Source organism: Lipophrys pholis (assembly GCF_963383615.2).
Source record: "Lipophrys pholis genome assembly, chromosome: 17".
Classification (NCBI taxonomy): domain Eukaryota; kingdom Metazoa; phylum Chordata; class Actinopteri; order Blenniiformes; family Blenniidae; genus Lipophrys; species Lipophrys pholis.
This window is the reverse complement of record NC_137643.1, coordinates 8,625,262-8,645,351: the sequence shown is the minus strand read 5'-3', so window position 1 is coordinate 8,645,351 and position 20,090 is coordinate 8,625,262. Positions and strand designations below refer to the sequence as shown.

The 20,090-nt window shown below is 43.2% G+C and overlaps 1 protein-coding gene across 1 annotated transcript in view; it reads right to left on the bottom strand.

Moving 5' to 3' along the window:
• The window catches only part of kcnq4 (potassium voltage-gated channel subfamily Q member 4), a gene marked incomplete at its 5' end in the record, with an annotated part of 38,899 nt that extends 25,388 nt beyond the window's left edge, over positions 1-13,511 (bottom strand). The window contains one exon of the mRNA XM_080485124.1: positions 13,210-13,511. Coding sequence (XP_080341250.1) covers positions 13,210-13,511 — 302 coding nt within the window. The remainder of the gene's footprint in view (positions 1-13,209) is intronic.
• Between the last annotated feature and the right edge of the window lie 6,579 nt (positions 13,512-20,090).

Here is a 20,090-nt window from a genome sequence, read left to right as displayed (position 1 = left end):
TCGGGTGCCCAGGTCACGTCACATGGAGGGGCTGCGCTGTGTTACTCCTCAGTCCAGAGTGAGTAAAGCTACGACTTGCTGTCAAACCGAATGTTTCTTTGTCCGTCTCTGCGTGTCCCCGCGTCTTTATGTGTATTTTTGAGACAGAGTCCAGAACCACCTGGAACAAACTCGCACTACCCGTCAGTAAACCTACCTTCCTTCCTCACACACATAACACGATTTTACAGTGACTTTGCTTTTTTTTTTTTTTTTTTTTTTTTTTTTTAATCGTTTCCCCCCATAACCGTTTCCTGACATGTGATTCCAGGAACAAACCTCGGGGCCAAAACTGAAAATGTGACATTGAGCTGTTTTTAATAGTGTGTCGCCATTTGAGAGTGTAGGTGAAACGCCACAGCCAACGTCAGAAGTCCTTTCTGGGGGGATAAAGGGAAGTGCTCCTCATGAACTCGTCTTTCTGCTTCCATCTTCACTGTGTAGAAAGTGCTGACCCCTTGTTCGCCGAGCGCCTCTGGCACAGGAAGCATGTTTTCAAATGTCTAAAACCGGCCCTCTGTTTTTCTATACTTTGGGTAATAAATAGCTCATTCATGAACAGTGTGATGTTATTTTTTCCCCTCTGACACACATCTCCCCACAGGCTAACAAAAACATGCAGCAGGACAGAGAGCGCCCGTTAAGTTTACACTTCATGAAGTCCCTCCTTCATGTTGCTGGACTGGAAACACAAGTCAGAGACTGCAAACTCAAATATTTACTTTCAGGATTTCTTTATCAACGAGCTAATTTTCAGACGCTTAAACGTCGCACAAAAAAGTAAGCAAATTTGTGTTTGGTAGATTATTTATTTGAACGGGTTGTTTATTGTTTTTCTAAAGCCTCTTTATTAACATTTTGCATGGTGCCACAGACGACATGCATTTGTGGAACGAGCAGCAGAGCTCTGTGGGTCGTTCCCATGAAAAATGTGCCTAATCTTCTCTGTATGATCCTCCCAAGCTCGCCACCACTTAAAAAAGGCCAGACGCATTGTTTCAGCAAATAAACAAAGTAACACAAATTCTCTTACAGTTTTTATTTCAGTATTAAAATTGGCCCAATTCTCCACTCCTCGTTTCTGTGCATTCTTCTGCTCCTCTTGTAGAATCCGTGGAGCAGTCGGGGACTTTAGCGGACCACTTTCAGGCCTCTTGGCCACACCTGCTCCCCTCTTTAACTCATTACCACCAATTAGGTGATTGGCCAGAGATGGTAGGGGCCGGCTGAACGCAGGGAGATAACGCACCTCTGAATAATTCATCCCTGCACTGAATCCCGTCCTATCTCTGGCAGTCTCCTGCTCTCTCACCGCCCAGACAGCGCAGATCTTATTCCTGCTGCTATTCTCACGTCGCTCTCCTTTTTGGCTCTCTCTAAACCACAGGTGGTTGGAAAAGAGACAAAGTCCACTTTACACCAGAATATGAATAGAGAGTTATTGTTTTGTTGTTGTATTTTCACTTTTCTTAACTAAATAGGCATTATTTCATTTGATAGATCTTTCTTTTTATTGATTATTTTGGGTATAATAAAGAACATCTGAGATGCCCTTCTAATTTTGTTTCTTTGGTTAAAACGAAATATTATTTTATTAAAATAATTTTTAAATAGAGGACATACATTTGTAATATATTAAAATTATAAGGCATCTTTCAATAGAGTATCATTCAAGTACCTCAAGGTCAAATGTTCTCTTTTCTGGGTATCAAAATATGGCAATCGAAATTTTTATGCACGTGTTTTTAGACTCCAGTGGTGATTAGTTAGTGGTCTATGTTGGTCTTTTCCATGTGCCATGTCAACTTTTACTGTTGTTATCATGTATGTAATGTAATAATGTACATGCGTATATCAATAATGCTGCAATAGTAAAACTATGTGAATAAAGAAAAACACGATTTGCTGTTCCTGTGTAACGTTCAAATTGTACACAATGTATGAAATATCATCAAATCACATATCGTCATACCTCACAGTCTAGATTATCTCACAAGTTAGATTATTTGAATGCAGCAAACCCACACACAGTACCCCCGCTACTGCCCTCACTGGTGTTTGCTCCCAGACGTTGCTTGGACATTCCAGGACACCACGAGGTCTGGCAGCCGCCACAAAGTATGATTGATCGAATGAGTGAGACAGAAAGAGAGTTAAGAAGAGGCAGAGAAAAGGGGGAGGAGAGAATAGATATAGTACAGTAATATATGTTCAGTAATATATGTGTGGTGAAGGGAAACTATCAATGACTACAAGGAGTTAGTATCAGCCAGACAGGGAGATAGATAATGAGAAAAGGTAGTAGACAAGAGACAGAGAGAGGGAGCTGAATAATGAATTTGAGAGACGAGAGACAGGGACAAGGAGAACCAGAACGGAAAAGAGAGAGGAATCGTCTGTGAGGTCTCACCACACACTTGCTGACATTGCTTTAATCTCGGGGCCAAGAGAAGACCAGAGAGTCCACACTTACCCATGTAGGCGCACACACACACACACACACACACACACACACACACACACACACACACACACACACACACACACACACACACACACACACACACACACACACACACACACACACACACACACACACACACACACACACAGACAGACAGACAGACAGACAGACAGACAGACAGACAGACAGACAGACAGACAGACAGACAGACAGACAGACAGACAGACAGACAGACAGACACACACACACACACACACACACACGCTGTTTGGGTTTTTTTTATAAAGGAAGTGAGAAAAAAAACCATGAAGTCAGACAGGCTCCTGCATGACATCACGCCATCGCAGCAGTGAGGACGGGTTGATGTGGCAGGTTTATGTTTGTGTTTCACACATTCCTTCACTTTCCAAAAGAAAACCTGTTTTGACATTGACTGAAACCTCTTCATCATCTATAACCGTTCATCATGTTCGATCGCAATCGTAAAAAAAAATAATAATAATAATATTTCAGTGCAACTGTTTCCAAAGCACAGGGAAGCAGCAGCACATGTAAAGTTATGATGGTGGCGAGAGCAGCACACAGTTTTGGACACTTTGTTATGGAGACACCTGTTGGCATGGAGTCACTTTTGTTATGAACGACGACGAAAGTAAATGGCAAGTAAGACACAATATTACAACTAAATGATAAAGCGAGAACAGCAGAGAAGTAGATGAATCCAATAAGCACAAAAAAACCCAAAAAAGAGTAAAGCAACAACAGAAGAAATGATGCTCCGCTACCTCCGGAAGCCTTCAGCAAACAAAACATTTTAGAGCTAAATGGAGTCTAATGCAGACGAAAAAAAATAAAAGAAATCACAAAAGTGACAGGCCGTCTGTGTGATTATGGCTTCTGTGTAAATATTTGATTATCGTTAATGCTTTGCTCACAGTGCCACCGGGCAGGTATTTATACATGCATACATTATACAGGAATACAGCGGCGCAGACAATCTTGCACTTATATCTTGGAAATGTTCAAAAGCCAATCAAATGCTTTTCTGACAGCATGCGCATGCAGCCACATGAGCACCGACTCATGGAGACCCACATGTATGTGCAGACATAACTGCAGGTCTTCTGCAGGCGAGGCAGGCCTTCTAAATACTGTCCTCCATTGTGATTTTGTTTGAGCTGCGTCTCCATGGCGCTGCTTCCTCACATGTTTACAGTAGCTGCCATTATAAATTAAAATGATCTTAACAACACTTAAGCCAAGCCGTGCATAGGGGAGCAGCAAGGCAGGGACAAGAAGAAGAGCGACACTGAGACCTGGGCTTTCCCGGGATGGAGAGACGAGAGACAGAGACACGGGGAGACAGATAAGTGAAGAATGAAAGAGGGGGGTTCACCCCAAACAGCTTCTGTATTAAGAGCCAACGGCAGCATCTCTACCCAAGTATACGCGTCATACCTGCACAGTCATGCAGGCTCCTCATCCTGGGAACTGGAGTTTATCGACCGTGCTGACGAGCACGATGGAGTAAAGTTGCAAACACTTGGGCACAAAGACATTGTCTTGTATACAGAAGTTGCTCAAGGCTGAATCTGAATGAATCAATAATCAACCAAGGTCTGAGCACCTATACATAATGAATGCATTAAAAGATTTTACAATTATATCTTTTGTGTTACACTATACAGCATTTCAAAGACTAAAAATCTACCTCAAATGACCTGAACCATGCCCGGGTTTTCTCTGGGTTTTCTCTGGGTTTTCTGCCACAAACCAAAAAAACAAGCATTTGAGGCTGATAGAGACAATAAATTGTCCAAAAGCATGAACGTGTGTGACTTTCTTTCTCTCTAACTTTGCCCAGTGATTTCCTGTGATCAATGGTGATTTCAGAATTTTGCATTATGTAGTGTGTAGTGATTCCTTTAGTAAAGTGTACTATCTGGTAAATTTGACAAACCATCAAAACCACGTATTTCCTGAGGGTTTTTTCCACAAATTTTCCAGAAAATCTAAAATATGACGAAAGAAGACAAACAAAAAGTGGGTACGTTTGTGATCAATAAATTACTTATTTTTGGCAATACATCTTGCAGCATTAGAAAGCCTGATATTCCCTTGTTAAATCCCTTTGGGTCATCCATTGAGGCCACGCCACCCTGTGACACTGCCTCCCGCGGCGTTGGTCACATCTTTCCCATGGACACAATCTGGACTCATTGAGGGACATCCTGCTGAGGACCAGGTGCATGTGCGGCCATTAGGGCCTCGAAACGAGAGTAAATAGCAACAGCAAAGAAAAACAGTTTCCCTAAATTTCTCACAACATACAAACATATTCAGCTTGGCTGCTCGTCCAACAAATGCATGTTCTTTATGAATGTGGAACCATTTAAAAAGGGACAGACTTTCAGACTGCACGAGAGTTAATGTCAAGAAGCATCGTTCAAATCAAAGAAATGATCTACCAAACCCAGATTTCCTTACTTTTTGTGCAAAGATTACATGTCAATCTGCCATTCCCTCCCTGAGGAGAGAGTGCACATGCCAGTGGCTTGTAAAGACACATTTGATTTGCTTCCTGACTCAGCGGTCCCTCCTCTGACTGAAGTAGAATCAATGGCTTTGACTTTGGTTTGGAAAATTTCATTGAAAATCACTTTGCGCTGAAGCGATAGATTATTTAAACCAACTTTCTTCACGCAGCAGCTAAACTGCATACCTTTAAATTTGTCTTCACTCACGCTTAAATGATTGGGCTTCATTTGAACCAGTAAATAATAGAAGAAGTCCATCCTGCATTTTGTATACACCAACATTTAAATTTCTTAGCAGCATTTGGCTTAAGAGTTAGTTCCCACATTATTCAGCATCTGCTGATGATCGGCGGCGCGCTGTGCAGCCTCCCATTAGGGTCGGACTTTTAAGTGTGCTATTGAGAGATAATGGCTAAAGTTATTGATTTACTTTCTACTTGCCTTATGGTTTTCACAGCTGCTGGCGACACACAGACCCTGCTCTCTGAGCACTCTTCAGTCCTCCGACTCACCAAACACCTTTATCAACCCATTCACCAAAATCCTGCGATGGTTATTGCCGCTACTTTAAAATCATCAGAACTTTTTTTTGCAGACCACATTCACATGCAGAACTGCGAGGTGCCAGGGTTTGTTACGATACAGGAGCTGCCAGTGCGCCCAAGCCGACGACAGCTCTGTGCCTCTGTATACAAACAAGACTCAGCAGAGGCGTTGTTAGTGGCACAGCAACTGAGCAGCATTCACTGCAGGTGAAGTCACAAAGGCGCTTTCACATTACTTGTGACACATTTCCAGTTAGAACAGGGGGCAGGGGCATCAATTGAAGGCTTGCAGAGATTTGACCGGTCTGTGTAAAGTCAGTGCTAAAGCAGTGACTTTAACGACCTCCAAGGAAAAGGTGATGGAGGAAATCTGACCACTGTTTAAATGTTGATGTCTGAAACACGTCACAAGTAAATGATTCCAATGAAATCTTGTCTAATAATGTACTTGCATAACCTACATGGTGTAGCTGATCTCTGACTTTTCACTTTAGACATACAGACAATGTTTATTTAAAGCTTTCTTCAATATTTTGAGACCTTGGACCATTTTGTGGCAATTCCTCCCGTGCAGCTTTCTTCTTTTTTTTTTTAAATGAAACTACAACAGACATAGTACAGTATTGGGCAAAGAGGGGAAATACAACCAAGACATGCACTAGACACGGGTTGGAATCTTGGAGTGGTTATGGTCTTGATTGGTCAATAAACCGCTGGCATTTCCCTTCAATGCTCCCAGTCAAATGCCACAGAATTCCTGGCCCACATTGCTTTGGTGACATTTACTTTACATAAAGTGTTTACTGCAGATTATGGGGTGACAACAGTCCAACTATTCACTTTGTGCAAAATAATAAAACCAAAGAATTTCTGTGGATGAAGGAATTCATTGTGCTTGGGTGCGTGCACTAAATTTCTAATTCAGCACATTTACATTTTCTGCACGGTCAAGTAAATAAACAACAGTAGTTTGCTTCCTCTGACGGTAATGGTGTGTGTGTGTGTGTGTGTGTGTGTGTGTGTGTGTGTGTGTGTGTGTGTGTGTGTGTGTGTGTGTGTGTGTGTGTGTGTGTGTGTGTGTGTGTGTGTGTGTGTGTGTGTTTTCTCTCGCCCCGCTCCTGTTTGAAAGCGAGCGCAGGGAGCAGGGCTGAATATTGGGGAGGGGAAACCTGATTCCTGATCGGCCATCCCAGGACAGACAGTCTCCTCCCAGGAGAAACACATTTTGCCCCGAAAGGAGAAATTAATACAGCAACTAACCTCGAGTCTCTGCTCTCCCCAACTCACTCCTATGTTCTCCCCATCTCATCCTCACACAAACACACACACAAACCATACATCCCCGGTACAAGCCCTTTCTTCCTTTGAAGGACGATATTGCAATGAACACCGTCTTCCTCAGTCCCTCCAACACAGCAGTGTGTTCATTTCTTCAAAACGACTGTTTTTGAGAACACCGGTGATGATGTATGGAAAGGAACCGTGTGTTCTTGACATGGCCAGCACATCTGTTTTGTCCTACTTGTTCTGTTTTAAACACACTACCATTAGTGAACATCTACTGTGTTGCCACGTCCTTGAGAAAGACATTATATCTCTGCCAGCTGTAGCACTGGCAGTAGGGGGCAAACTGAATTTGTTGTTTTTTTTCCAAAAGCAATCAATAGAGTATCAAATTATTTATATCATTCATCCTAAGCAACTAAAATCAAGCTACTCGCTCCTCCTTCGCCATATCGTCTCCTCCTTCCTGTGCTGCTCCCAGTCGGTCACACTGTTAGTGGGTAGCAAGTCACTCTATGGAAAAATAAAGCCACAGGGAAGCCAAGGAGGTTAAAACAGTTGGAGCAGAATGTAGCAGGTCATTGAAAGTGGCATGCGGACTTCAGACAGAATGCGGTGCAGACAGGTCAGGTGTAAAAAAAGGGGATGGAGATGACCTGAAGATCTTTGAATGATGAAACCATCAGCAAAGCACAGCACATGTGCAGCGAGAATCACTGGGAAATTCCCTGGTTAAGAGTGGTTGATGCTTTCAGTTAATTAGAATAAAGTGTATAAACACCAGTCTCTCTTTTACCTGTTTTATTATTATTATGATCTTTATATACTTACAGGTTGTTGTTTTGTTTTTTTATTTGAACCGAACCACAACAAAGATAAAAATAAATAAATAAAGTTTCCATTCAAACTTTTTGTTGCAAAAAAGCCTACATCTGTCTCCTAATCATGGATAATTATATTATTAATAATATATTTTGAACACAAGTCAGGTAAAACCATTTGATCAGAAGATTTGCTACGACTGCAGCCTCTGAATCGAGGCTGTCGGCATTAATGCATTAACAGCAGGATGTTCAAAAAAAAAAACGCTTTAATATTTGAGGGGCATGTTTTCCCATTGGGATGTCAACTGAGAGTGGTCTATCCTGCTTTATTGCTTTATCTTTGTCCCTTCCAGGCACCAGTAGAATGATGACCAACACCGACTTTTTCAGCGGTTTTCCATGGGGTTTATACGTCACGTGGGACACATTGCATTAAAAATTTAAATAACTGGGATTCTTATATGGAAATCACGAAGACGTTTCTGATCTGATCTGAACTATCAAATAGGAGAAACAATACAATTCTTATTTTATTTTTACTTTGTGTAAAATTTGACCGCAGCAATGAAAGCTCGCGAGCACCAAATAAAATCATATAAATCAAATGAAAATTTAAATCTCTTCAAGTAAAATGTTTCATACTTTAAGTCTAATAAATCCTGCATACACAGAGGCTTTTTTTTTTTTTTTTGAGAAATGGAGTGACCAGTCAGAGGAGGACGAAGAAAACAATGGCGAGGCAGGGTGGGGAAGTCAATTAGACAGGGCGGTGCAGCAAATGTGAGATGATGTTCCTGTTCAGGAGGAAAAGAAAAGAAAAAATAAAGAAGGGGGGGGGGGGGGTGAGCAAGGCATTTGGTCCATAAAGCATTCTTAATGGAGCAGAATTTACACAACCTGCTGAGGTGAACAGATAAAATAAATAAACAAAAAACTGCACTAGTGAATTCATGACAAGCGTCCAAACTGCAGTTGGTTAAAAACGCTGCACAAAGTGCAGAGTAGCTCTCTCTCCGCACCATTTCATAGTGGCACTTCTTTTAGCCCACATTTCTTTCTCTCTCAACAAAACAAATTTGTGTTCTGCCAAAAAAAAAAAAAAGAAAAAAAAAAGAAAAGAAAAGCCAACAATGAACTGAAAGGCTTTTTTTCTGTAATTGCTAAAATTATTAATAGACAAAATGTCTACGGTGAAATGCATTGGTTATTTTGGGGGGGGGGGGGGGGCAGCGGGTGGCGATTTTAACAGATTTTGTGTTGCATGGTTGAAAAACTGGAAAAAGCAGAGCAAACAGTTTGGATGACCCGGGTGAGAAAGCAGATTAGCTGGCTCAAACTGCGTTCAGACGGAGGGGAAAACTGCAAGAGTAGACAAACGGAGGGAACACATTCAATCAACAAGCAGTCTGAGCTAAATGACTTTAATAATGTCAGAAAGGCAATTCACCTTTAATGAAAAGCTTGCAACATGCAATCTGTGTCCTGCACGGAAAAGATGTGTGAAGAATTAACAATGACCATTAACCTCTCCTGGCAACCGGGCCGACCGTCAGCGGAGAGGTTCAGGACAGCATTAGGCTGCGAGTCCTGTCGGTGGTATCTCCCCGAACATCTATAAATAATGTGGCTTTAAGCTCAAACATTCATAAACAGATCCCCTCGCTAGTGCATAAAAGGTTCAAGTGAAGGGAATCCCACACACCATGGAGACCTAAAGGTCTATGAGGCAAAGACACATCTGACTGGAGAAGCTGAAACCGACCAGATAATAAGCGTTAAAGTGCTTCCCTTTGCATCAAAATATGCAATTTACTCGAAAGACACTGTAAGCACAACATCCAAGGAAATGTGTTATTGACACACAATTAAAGTGGAAAATAATACCACATTTTTAGTGATGTCATCCCACTCTTATTGAAGACTATACATCTTAAAATTGGAGCAAATGCTTATAGAGAATACTGATTAATTAACTTATATTTGAATATTTAAAAGTGATGAATTTGATGATGATGGGAGCAAAGAAAACATCTTATAACACAGGAAACCTCTTCTGTTATCTTTATATCAACATGTTTTTGTCACATTCAGTTCCATAAACATAATCAAAGGTATGCCATTTTGAAAGAATTTCCCTCTGCCACAAATTATGTCTTTTCTATTCCATTCTTTTCTATTTTCACATGAAGAGTAAACTGGTGTTCTAAAAGCCACAGACAATAAATTGATATTTCTTAAGCAATCGTTCAGGCGACCTGAAGTTTTATAAAACATTTCTATATCTAAATATTCCTCTTCACTCAATATTCATATGCTACTCAAAGAGATCACGCTGCACAAGCTCAAGCCTGAAGGATTGTGGTATAATTCTGCTCTACATCTCTGCACATTGGAGAAGACATCAATAATACATGACCGGTATATTTTTGCCATCCTTTGAACTAATCAATCAGTGAGCCTGACCAATGGTCTGTCTTCACTCCTTTACATTCCTCTGCAAACTCGCACTGCACATTCAGACTGGTGCTTCGTGCTGCGTCAAGCATGAGAATGAGAAAGAGTCCGAAGCAAATGTGGCGTCTTCTTAGATTTCCTGGCATTGGTTGACAACGGCTATTATGAAGTGATCACTGGCGGCCTAATTTTACATCGGAGCGCCGCGGCCCGAGAAGACCTCGTGCGGCGATGAATTGATATGACCATAACAGATGGTCTCATGCGAAGGTCTATATCTAGCACCATCTGTGGTGGAAACGGCGAGGAGGCCAAAGGTGAGGGGAAACACTGAAACTGATCCTTTTGAACGTTGCTGGTCATTCGCCAAACTCATAGGGCAAGTTTACACAAATTCACACTCCACCCGAGTAAATACACTTGGCCATGACGGGGCAAATAGCAGCGCTCAAGTAAATGCTTGTTTAGAAAAGAAAATCAAAAAAAATAATCACAAACTGTGTACAAATCAAATCTGTCATTTAATTTGGCCAATTACAGATGTCTTAAGTTTGTGCGCTCTTCTCTTGTACCGTTGTTTTATCGGCGGAAACCAGCAATATTTGGAAACTGAACGAGAAGACCAACCCACCTGCTGACGCTGTCGGTTTACTACGGGCGGAACAAAACAGAGAGTCTGGATTCAAAGAGGTCTTGTGCTTTTACTGTGAGTGACTGACTGCGTAAAGGTGCAGTTACTAGAAAAGCAGCTCTTAACAGTACATCGGTCCACGCACCGCTTGACCCAGAGTCTCTGTGAGCAACGAGAAGCTGCCGTGTTGTCCAAGCAACGGATGAGCTTTACGAGCAGAGGAATCCTTTGAGGACGGAAGGTTTTTACTGAACTTTCCGGGAACTCGACTGTCTCCTTTAACAAGTTTCTCTTTTGTGGCCATTCCTTTTCTTTTTTTGAGGGAGTGAGGAGAGGAGAGAAAAGGAATGGAAAAAACATAGAGCCATCCGCCAATTAGCATACGGCTGGTACACTTGCAAGGATGTTAACTTCCTCAACAAGCTTTAACTCGGCAAGAAATACAGTGTCACTTGTGCAGTTGTGACGGAAGCAAGGAGGACAGTGAGGCGTGGTGGCGCTTGAGTGGATGTCCACGGAGAGGCATAACTGAGCTTTTCACACACAGACTCCAGCGTACACCTGCAAGCAGAAGCAATGCATCTGTTCCACGTCCCCCGTTGCAATGAAGTTCTAATTAAAGGATCAAGGAAAGTCAGCACGGCACCCTTCACAGCACTGTGTGGCTCAATTTAATTACAATGGATCAAGGCTTAATTGGGCCTGGCTGTACACTAAGTTTTCCTCGCACTTGGTAGTTTTCAGCTTGGTGAGCAAAACTCGTGCAATTAATCAAAAATGGATGTTTGCCTAAATTTAATACAACTCCACTGAAATGATGCACTTTGGGTTGACACATTTTTAAGACACACAAGTAGTGCAAAGATCTTTTTATTGTCGGGTGTCTGTAAAGACGGCAGCGTGAAACAGGCCGTCACAGGAGCTGCTCCCTTCCTAAATCAGGCCAGCTCCATCTATGAGGCCATGGCATCTGAAACATGAGCTCGGCACCTCCAAGTGCACGGCCTGCCTCCCGAACAGAGAAATAACAACAATGGCAGAGTTGCTATATACCACAACACCAAGTAATGTCAGGGAGAATGTCATCTGCAGCTACGCTGTAAAGGCCAATGCTCTTTAATGAGAAACACACCAGGTGGAAGAGATACATGACGCACCGACATGTGACATGAGGACCTGAATGTGCCTGCAAGACATGTTCGCCGTCTCGAGGGAACACGAAAAGGGAGAAACTGAAGAAGTCGGGAGTTAAAGACAGAGACCGTGTTTGTCTGCCTGCCCTCACCAATGCATTCATGGTATATGATGAGAATACATATGAGAGCCCTGCAGTCAGTGGGATTCCCCTCTGCTACAACCACTAATGGCATTGGCAGGCAGACAGCTGTACTTGTCTAAACAACGACACGGAAAGCTCGACCCGGTCCAAGGAGCTCCCACTCACAACGCTCTGTCCACTATGTGCCAGACGCAGACACAGCTGGAAGACAGCTGCTGGTTCACAACTGCCTCACTTACAAAGGAGACTGAAATATACTGACACACTTAGTCAAGGGTAAATATGCACTGAGTGAACTCTGACTTTTAAAAAGACACTTAGAGTTACAATTCATAACTCCATTACACCGAGGAGGCTTCGTTCAGATCTAGAATTAATAGGAAATAAACAGCTTGGATTTATGTCTCGGATTAAATAAGTGACTTTTGCATCAGATAGCTGTTAGTGTGTCAGAGGGGAACAGTTACTACAACCAGTGACTGCTCCGGTGTACATGTTGTATACACTACAGAGTACACAGTACATGTTTAAAGCCACCACTGAATAATTACCACTGTGGGCATTAAGCTTCAGCAGGGATTTATATTTTGTGCCTATGCTGGCAGCGTTTTGTGTTCTTACTTCACCTGTTTCAAAAATAGGGCAAAAAAACTAATCTGTCAAAGTGTTTTTATCACTTTTTACTGTCATCAAAACTTTTTTAAGTCCATCCCTTACACCAGTCAAACTCGTTCCTCAAACTCACAAAACTCAAGAAAATAATTAATTTAAAGTGGCTGCAAATGACAATTAGCAGATATCAAAATGTTTACTATGGTTAAAAATAAATAAATAAAAAATTCCCCTCCCATGGATGTGGACAAATTAAATTTAATATCCAAAGTCCCCTTGATGATTTAATGAGACAGAGAACAGGGAAAATTGAAAAGCAGGCCCCATGTTGAGATGATGTATGGCATATGAGCGAGCTAATTGCCTTCTAAGCAACTCTGCTTGGTTAATTGGAAGATCCATCAAATAGTTGTTGGCATGCAGTGATCAAAAAGCAGGACTGGAAAGTTCAGTGCAGTTGTGACTTGATTCTCTGACTTTATGGGAAAAGAAAAGACCAAATAAAAATGGTCACAGGTGAAAAACAATGATAAAACTCACATGAATGCATGGTAAATGAATGCCCATCCTCTCGGTCTCTCCAGCACGTTGTACAGGCAGTTCTGCAGCTTTCGGAAGCGCTTGCTGGAGGCGGACGCGTTGGCCCGGGGTCCGGGGGGTCCGGGCAGCGGGGTGCCCAGCAGCCCCGTGCGGTGACACGGGTGTCCGCGCTCCGGGGTGGACGGCTCGCTCCTCTCCGTGTGGACGGCGGTGAGAGCCACGAACTCTACCCGCCGGTCGTCGCTCGGAGCCGGGGGCACGAGCATTCTGATGCCGCCGTTGTTTGAGGGACTCCCTAACATCCTCGCGATTATGATTTGACACTTTTTCCTTTCTTTTTCTTTTCTTTTCACTGGACCACCCGCACGAGCGCGCCGCAAAGTTTGGACCTCATGCCGCGGGTTGAAAGTGGACTAAAAGTATAGTCAACCTCTAAAACTCCGACTGAACATCATCACTGCGTTTGTTTGTTTGAAATGTTAAAAGTTATCTGCAGATCAAGTCACAAAAGACGAGATGCGCCGCAGTTGGAGAAGTGCGTCGCTCTGGATCGTGACCTTCAACGAGCATTGTTTAGAGGCAGGTGTAAGAAGTAGGTTAATCAGCCGAGATTCACTCATGAACTAACTGCGAGGAAAGTGAGGAAACTAAGCTGCAGCCTGCCTGCCATCCCTCTGCAGAGAAGAGCGCACAAAACTGGCTTCGATCGTGTAGAATCATCTACCCCAGCATATTAGGAGTCATTGCGATGGACCATCTAAAAAAACGACTTCAGGAGCCGCAACTCTTTCAAGAAGTCAGTCAGAGCTCGTTCCCGGCAGTTTTAATTGGCCGCCTCGCCTGGACCGCTACCATCAGCTGGCTCTCCCCTCCTCTTGAGTCACCGTGGTCCAGCGCACCTCCGTGCGTGCAGGCGGGGTGGAGCGCGCAGAAGTCAGGAACATCAGTGTGATGTCAACAACCGCATGCGACCAACTCCAAAAAGTCAGAGGGGAGGAGGACAACTAAACGCCCCCCCGCGCAAACAAACAAAAAAAATTTAATAAATAAACGTCTGGTTTGTAAACGTTTTATAAAGAGGAAAATCTTCGTCTCCACGCGCGCAGAAAGAGAAGCAAGGCGAGGAGTTGGCGCACGGGATGGGCACGAGGCGCACGCACCGACGGAGAGAGAGAGAGAGAGAGAGAGAGAGAGAGAGAGAGAGAGAGAGAGAGAGAGAGAGAGAGAGAGAGAGAGAGAGAGAGAGAGAGAGAGGTTTTCTTGTTTATGAATCTTTCCAGGAAGAGTGAGTGATGCCTGACAGAAGTCTGCTGATCGCGCACCTGAACGCGCCGCAGGAAACTAGCCGGGGAGAAGAAAGATTGTCAGGCTCAGCAGAACAGACATCATCTCCGAGCTGTCTAAAATATGCATTTTCACGGTCAAGTGTTCTGAGTATCAAACCAACCTTAAAATGAAAACGTTACTTTTGTTACCTCAGCTTATTTTATTCTCTCCCCAAAATCAGTGCGACTGAAAAGCTGAGTGTGCTCAGAATAAACATTTTATTATGGAAAAAGAAAAAAAGAACTGTGAACGTGAACTATTTATTTTAAAAAGTAATACGTGGTGATTCCTGAGGTCACTTTCATAAAGTTTTGACAGTTTTTCCTGTAAGTTACATGTTCACACAGCTTGAAAAGCTTGCTTACCATCAACAACCCGCTTATTGTATGAAAGTAATCAGTTACAGCTTCACATAAACATCAATGAAGAAAAATGTAAAGTGAATGTTCTCCCTGTGAACAAGTACCCCATTTACCTCCCACCGAGGCCATTTGGTGAGCCTTAATTGCCCCTAGGTGTGCACGTGATTGAGAGACAGTGTTGTATTTGACCCTTTATCATCAAATTTGAACTGAACTGATTTACTGGTGACTGGACCAATCATATGTCCTGCCTTCACTCACAGTCAGGATTGTCTTCCAGTACTCCAGTGTTATAAAAGATGGATGGAAAAACCTTTTCTCTCTACCTGTAACTTCTGATAGACTCACCTTATTGAGTGTCCAAGGTATAAATAGTTCTTGATGACATGGGCTGTATGTTTGAGGTTTGGTACAGACTCTTTTTTTTTGCTCATCAGGCCCACTTAATGGTATTATTTAAAGAATAAATGTCACTTTTAGTCAACATCTTTCAAGAAGTTTTGCACAGTACCATACACATTTTAATTCAGCCAGGTCACACGTGAGTTTTGACTTGAATCAGCTGGTTCACTTCATCAGGGCGGGAGAATAATTGGATCCATGACTGAAGTTTGGGACGGCGCAGGGAGCTCCCACGCTGGCCACCACAGCCCGACACTCTTCAGATACACACTTCTAAATGTACAAGGGTGACACACAGAGTGCTGCGGTTATGACATAAATATCGGGTTATGGTGCCCAGTAGAGAGATCACCTGTCAGCGGGCCTCAGAGGAATGCATTGTGTGGTGCTCCCCAGCCTCCTGTTCCCCCCAGCGGGATCATCTGACCACTGGAGGTCACATCAGCAAATTATTAAAAAATAAAACAATTCACAATGATGTGTTTTATTAAAACTCTGTTTAACTAAAACAAGTACGAGATCAAATGTAAACCTGGAAATACAGCGAGTTCAGTTCAAAAGCCCCCCCCCCCCCAGCTCCTCCTCACTCCCCCGTCTGGCATCGGCTACAGTACAATGAAGTGAGATGCATGATCCTTACTCTTCTCACCGTCTAACGGGGAGACCTCAGGCTTAAACATGCACTCAGCATTGTGTACGTTTTACGGGGGTCAGTAACGACAGCGGACGCAGGTCACTCATGTTAACCCTCAATTGTTATGCTGCAGTTTGTGGAACAAGCAGGTCTGAGGTCTGGCATGCAGGAATGCAGCTGCAGTGTTTCACAAGTCACACATCTTGACATTATTCCCATGGCCCTCTCCCGTTATGTAACACAGCATCACTAATCCTTTGGCTCTTTACTCAGTGTTGCACATATAGACTCCACAGACTCTGGCAATAAAACAGAATCAACAGTTGACAGCTGGACTTGACAGGATTGCGTTTCCGCAGAATGGCGACTAACGATGTGACAAATCAGACCCAAACCTTGAAAGGTGGAATTTTTCCAGACAGAAGTGTGAAGCCCGTCTCTCCTGAGCAACATTCGAAATCATTTCATTTGAAGGGAACTTTGGTCATTTATAAAACCTTTAATTCAAGTTAAATATCTTTGATCTAATGTTGCTCAAAGTGAGATTCTTCAATTCAATATTTTATGATTTTTTATTTTTATTTTTTAACAAATGGACTCATGTACTTCAGCGATTCAGTCCAAACCGGTGATAAAAACAATTCTACCAAAACAGTTACTGTAAATTTTGCTTGAGCCAAATAGTGAAATATACAGAACTCGATCATTGGTACATCTGGTGTTTGATCTCCAGTAATGATCTTAAAGAGGAAGAGAAAAACTTTTTTTAATTATATTTTCTATTTTATTTAAAAAAATAAAAGATTATTATCAATAAAATCTTTGATTTAGCCTCCTTAACAATCGATCCTCATCCCCACCTCCCATAATCTAGTGTAACATCCCTATAAATAAAGTTTGTGAGCAGACGACTGGCAGCTGACATATGGATTGTTTGTGACGACCAAAGTCACTTTTTCAAGGTTGAAAGAAAAGTGTGTTTACATTTTTTTTTCTCTTCATTGTGAATGAGAAAGGAGACGAAGAATTATATCCAACAGTATGAATCTTGAAGATTAGAACCCCTGAAGGGACCAGGTCCAAACGTCCTGTACCATGACCCTCTCTGTTTGCCTGCTGGCCTCTCGTCCGACTACCAGACGTCCAAACCAGGCCAGGCGGTAACGGAGGATAAAGGTGTTGACAGACCGGCCAGCTCTGCTTGTACCCTCAGGGATTAAGAATCAAAGTTTCTACATGGCAAAGCCCCCCACCCTCCACCCCCACTATTACAGCACCCTGTTTAAGGGGTACTTTAGTGCAGCGTGTCCAGAGTGGCCTCGGGGATGAAGGCTGTGACGGAGCACAACAGCTGAAGCAGAATCAGGGTCGGCCTGTAAAATGTGGCCCGAATGGTTGAAGGCACAACCGTGCGAAAGCAAACTGTACGGAAGCTCTCTGGTCCCGGACACTCGGTAGCGTGTCTCGTAAGAGAGTAGAATTACAGTTGGGGATGACCCAGCGTGGACCTCGGGGACCCGGTGTTAAAAGGCGGTCTATGTTCTGCTCCCACCTCTTCCCCTCTTGACTGTTTCCTTCCTTCTTCTTCTTTTTTTTTTTCCCACCACGCTTTTCACTCTGAGCATTCACTCACGCCCCACAGAGCCCATTGAGCTCCCTGAGTCGACAGCCACTCAGGGCATCTACGAGAACTTAAAAGTACTCACATCAGCAGTTGTGTTCTACACGGAGCACGGGGCATCCAGCCCCCACCAAGCTTTCACTTCCGCTGCGTGCTTGGACGTTTACTTACTTAATGGCTTTCCCAGACCGTACTCTTGTTTGTGTTTGATTCTTTTCTCTCTTCTTCTCTTTAACACAGATCTTTCTTAATGGGAAACCTCAGAGGAGCGAGGAGAGAGGAGGCGGCAGGGGACGGGAGGGGGGGGGGGGGGGGGGGCAGATGGGTTGTTGATACAGTGTCTGCTGTGGTTAGTCGATGTTGTTGTGATTCGTCTGGTTACGGTCATTGGAGAGATGAACTGACATTGTCAAATGATGCTGTGCTTGAAGCGAGAACCCCCCCCCCCCGGTGAGACACACACTCTGATCATCACGTAGACGCTGCAGAAACTTTTTCCAGGCAGTCTTAACGCACCAAACGATGTCACCACCTTCCAGTCAGCAACACCAATATGGACGCGTCAAGATCCGGGGACTGAGGCAGGAAATCACAGTGTTGTCGGGTAACGGCCTCACTCAGGAGCTCATTCATGAACACTCAAAACACTCCTTTGTACCGTACTACCGCGCTCAGAGGCTTTACAGCAGCGGCCGCGCAGGTTTCCCATTGCAGTGTTTTTACGGACAGAGACTGAGCGGGGCGGAGGGGGCCGCGGGTGTAGACACTACCTCACTTCCGCCGGTTGAAAACAACCCTGAATATACAACTCTGAGTTATAAAAAGACTCCGCAAACACACTCACGCAGACGCAGGAGGAACAAACGAGCAGTGAAAGTTGTAGCAGCTCAACTGGTTTTCTGAACAGACTCATTTTAACTTCATGAAGGTTGAAGGTTTGAAACCCGGGGTCCTCAACCTTGATGTCTCACTTCCAGCAAATCACATTCAAATGGAGCCGCAAAACACGACAACAGCTTTAAAATGAGGCTGACGCTGATATCTGAAAATAAACGGTCTTATGTTGTAATCATTAAGTTTTAATTAGAATTTAGGATGTTGAACACGACATTATAGTTTCAGCTGATTTCGTACCAGATTTGAGATGTTTCAACCTTTTTCAGAATTTAGTTTTTTAGACAATTTGGACATTTTAGTTGTTTTTACCATTTTTTAAACCCCGGTCTTTCTTTTAGAAAACATAGTAATTTTTGTGTTCTTCCAAAGATCTTTTGGCAGTTTTCTTGCCCATTTCTCACGGTTGCATCTGTTTTTCACCCGTTTTAGTCATTTTAGTTGTGCCTTTTTAGCCCAGAGTTAAAAGTCTATTTGAGTGCGTAAATAAAATAAAAACAAGAATAAATGTTTATTTAGGTATAATTTTGTGAAAGGCATATGATTGATTTAATCAATCTGAATGTTTTGAGTCGTTATATAACGATCTAGAGCACAGTTGAAAATAGTTTGCAAACAGCTTGAACAACATATTATTATTCTTTGGTCTTATTCTTCACAAACAGAATTTTGACCCGTAGTTTCTTCATAAATTGCTTAAAGCTGCTTTACATATGATAAGCAGGTGGGCGCTCCTGATGAAGCGACATTAGAAATCAGACTTACACCACCTGATCATTAAGTTGTCACATTAATCTTAAGCAACTGTACAACGCCAGTGCCTGGGAACAGCTTATGTTACAGTTTGATGATGATTAAAAGAGAACATCCTGACACCTAAGATAGAGAGAGTAAAGAGGATCAATGAAAGTCCACCCGTGTCGAGGGTTTGCTGCAAACCTGGTGAGAAGAGCCGGTGCTGTGGCCCAATCACAAGGTCCAGACCGCAGCCAAAGCAGTCAGCCCCAGTTTATACGGCTAAAGCTGCCTTGATCTGACCAGACGAGCCAGCCAAGAAAAATACCAGCAGACAATCCTTTTCACGCTCGACTAAAGCTCAAACATTCTTACAATCCTCGTTCCTCTTATTAGAAAGAGCCGAGCATGAGTCTGCACTCATTAATGCAGTTATTGTTCGGTGATTAAGTCGATTTAGGAACGGGCCCTCTGGTTTCAGTAATGTTTACTTGGGGTTCTGACTACTGAGGTTTAACCTGACGACAGTGAAGTGAGCGGTCCATGTAAGAGGAGGTTTATGCCCCCCCCCCCCCCACACACACACACACAACTTTGACTTTTCCCATTGAATGTGAGACACTTTATTTCAGCAAAGTGGGGCGTAATGAGCACCCGTCATCTCCGCCTGCCTCATTTCTGTTGCACCATAATTACTTCTCTTCCTTTTAAGATTTAGGTCGGATAAGGAATGCAGTCTGATCTCGCAGGAGCTCAGCAGTCTCCAGACAAATAACTCGTGACTCTATTGTTAACCGCCTGCCCTTAGTGGCACATGAAGTTTGCCTACCGCTCCAGGAGGCAGCAAAAATACGATTAGTGGTGTTCATACATGTCAGGTCTGTGTGCAACATGGGGGACTTTTACA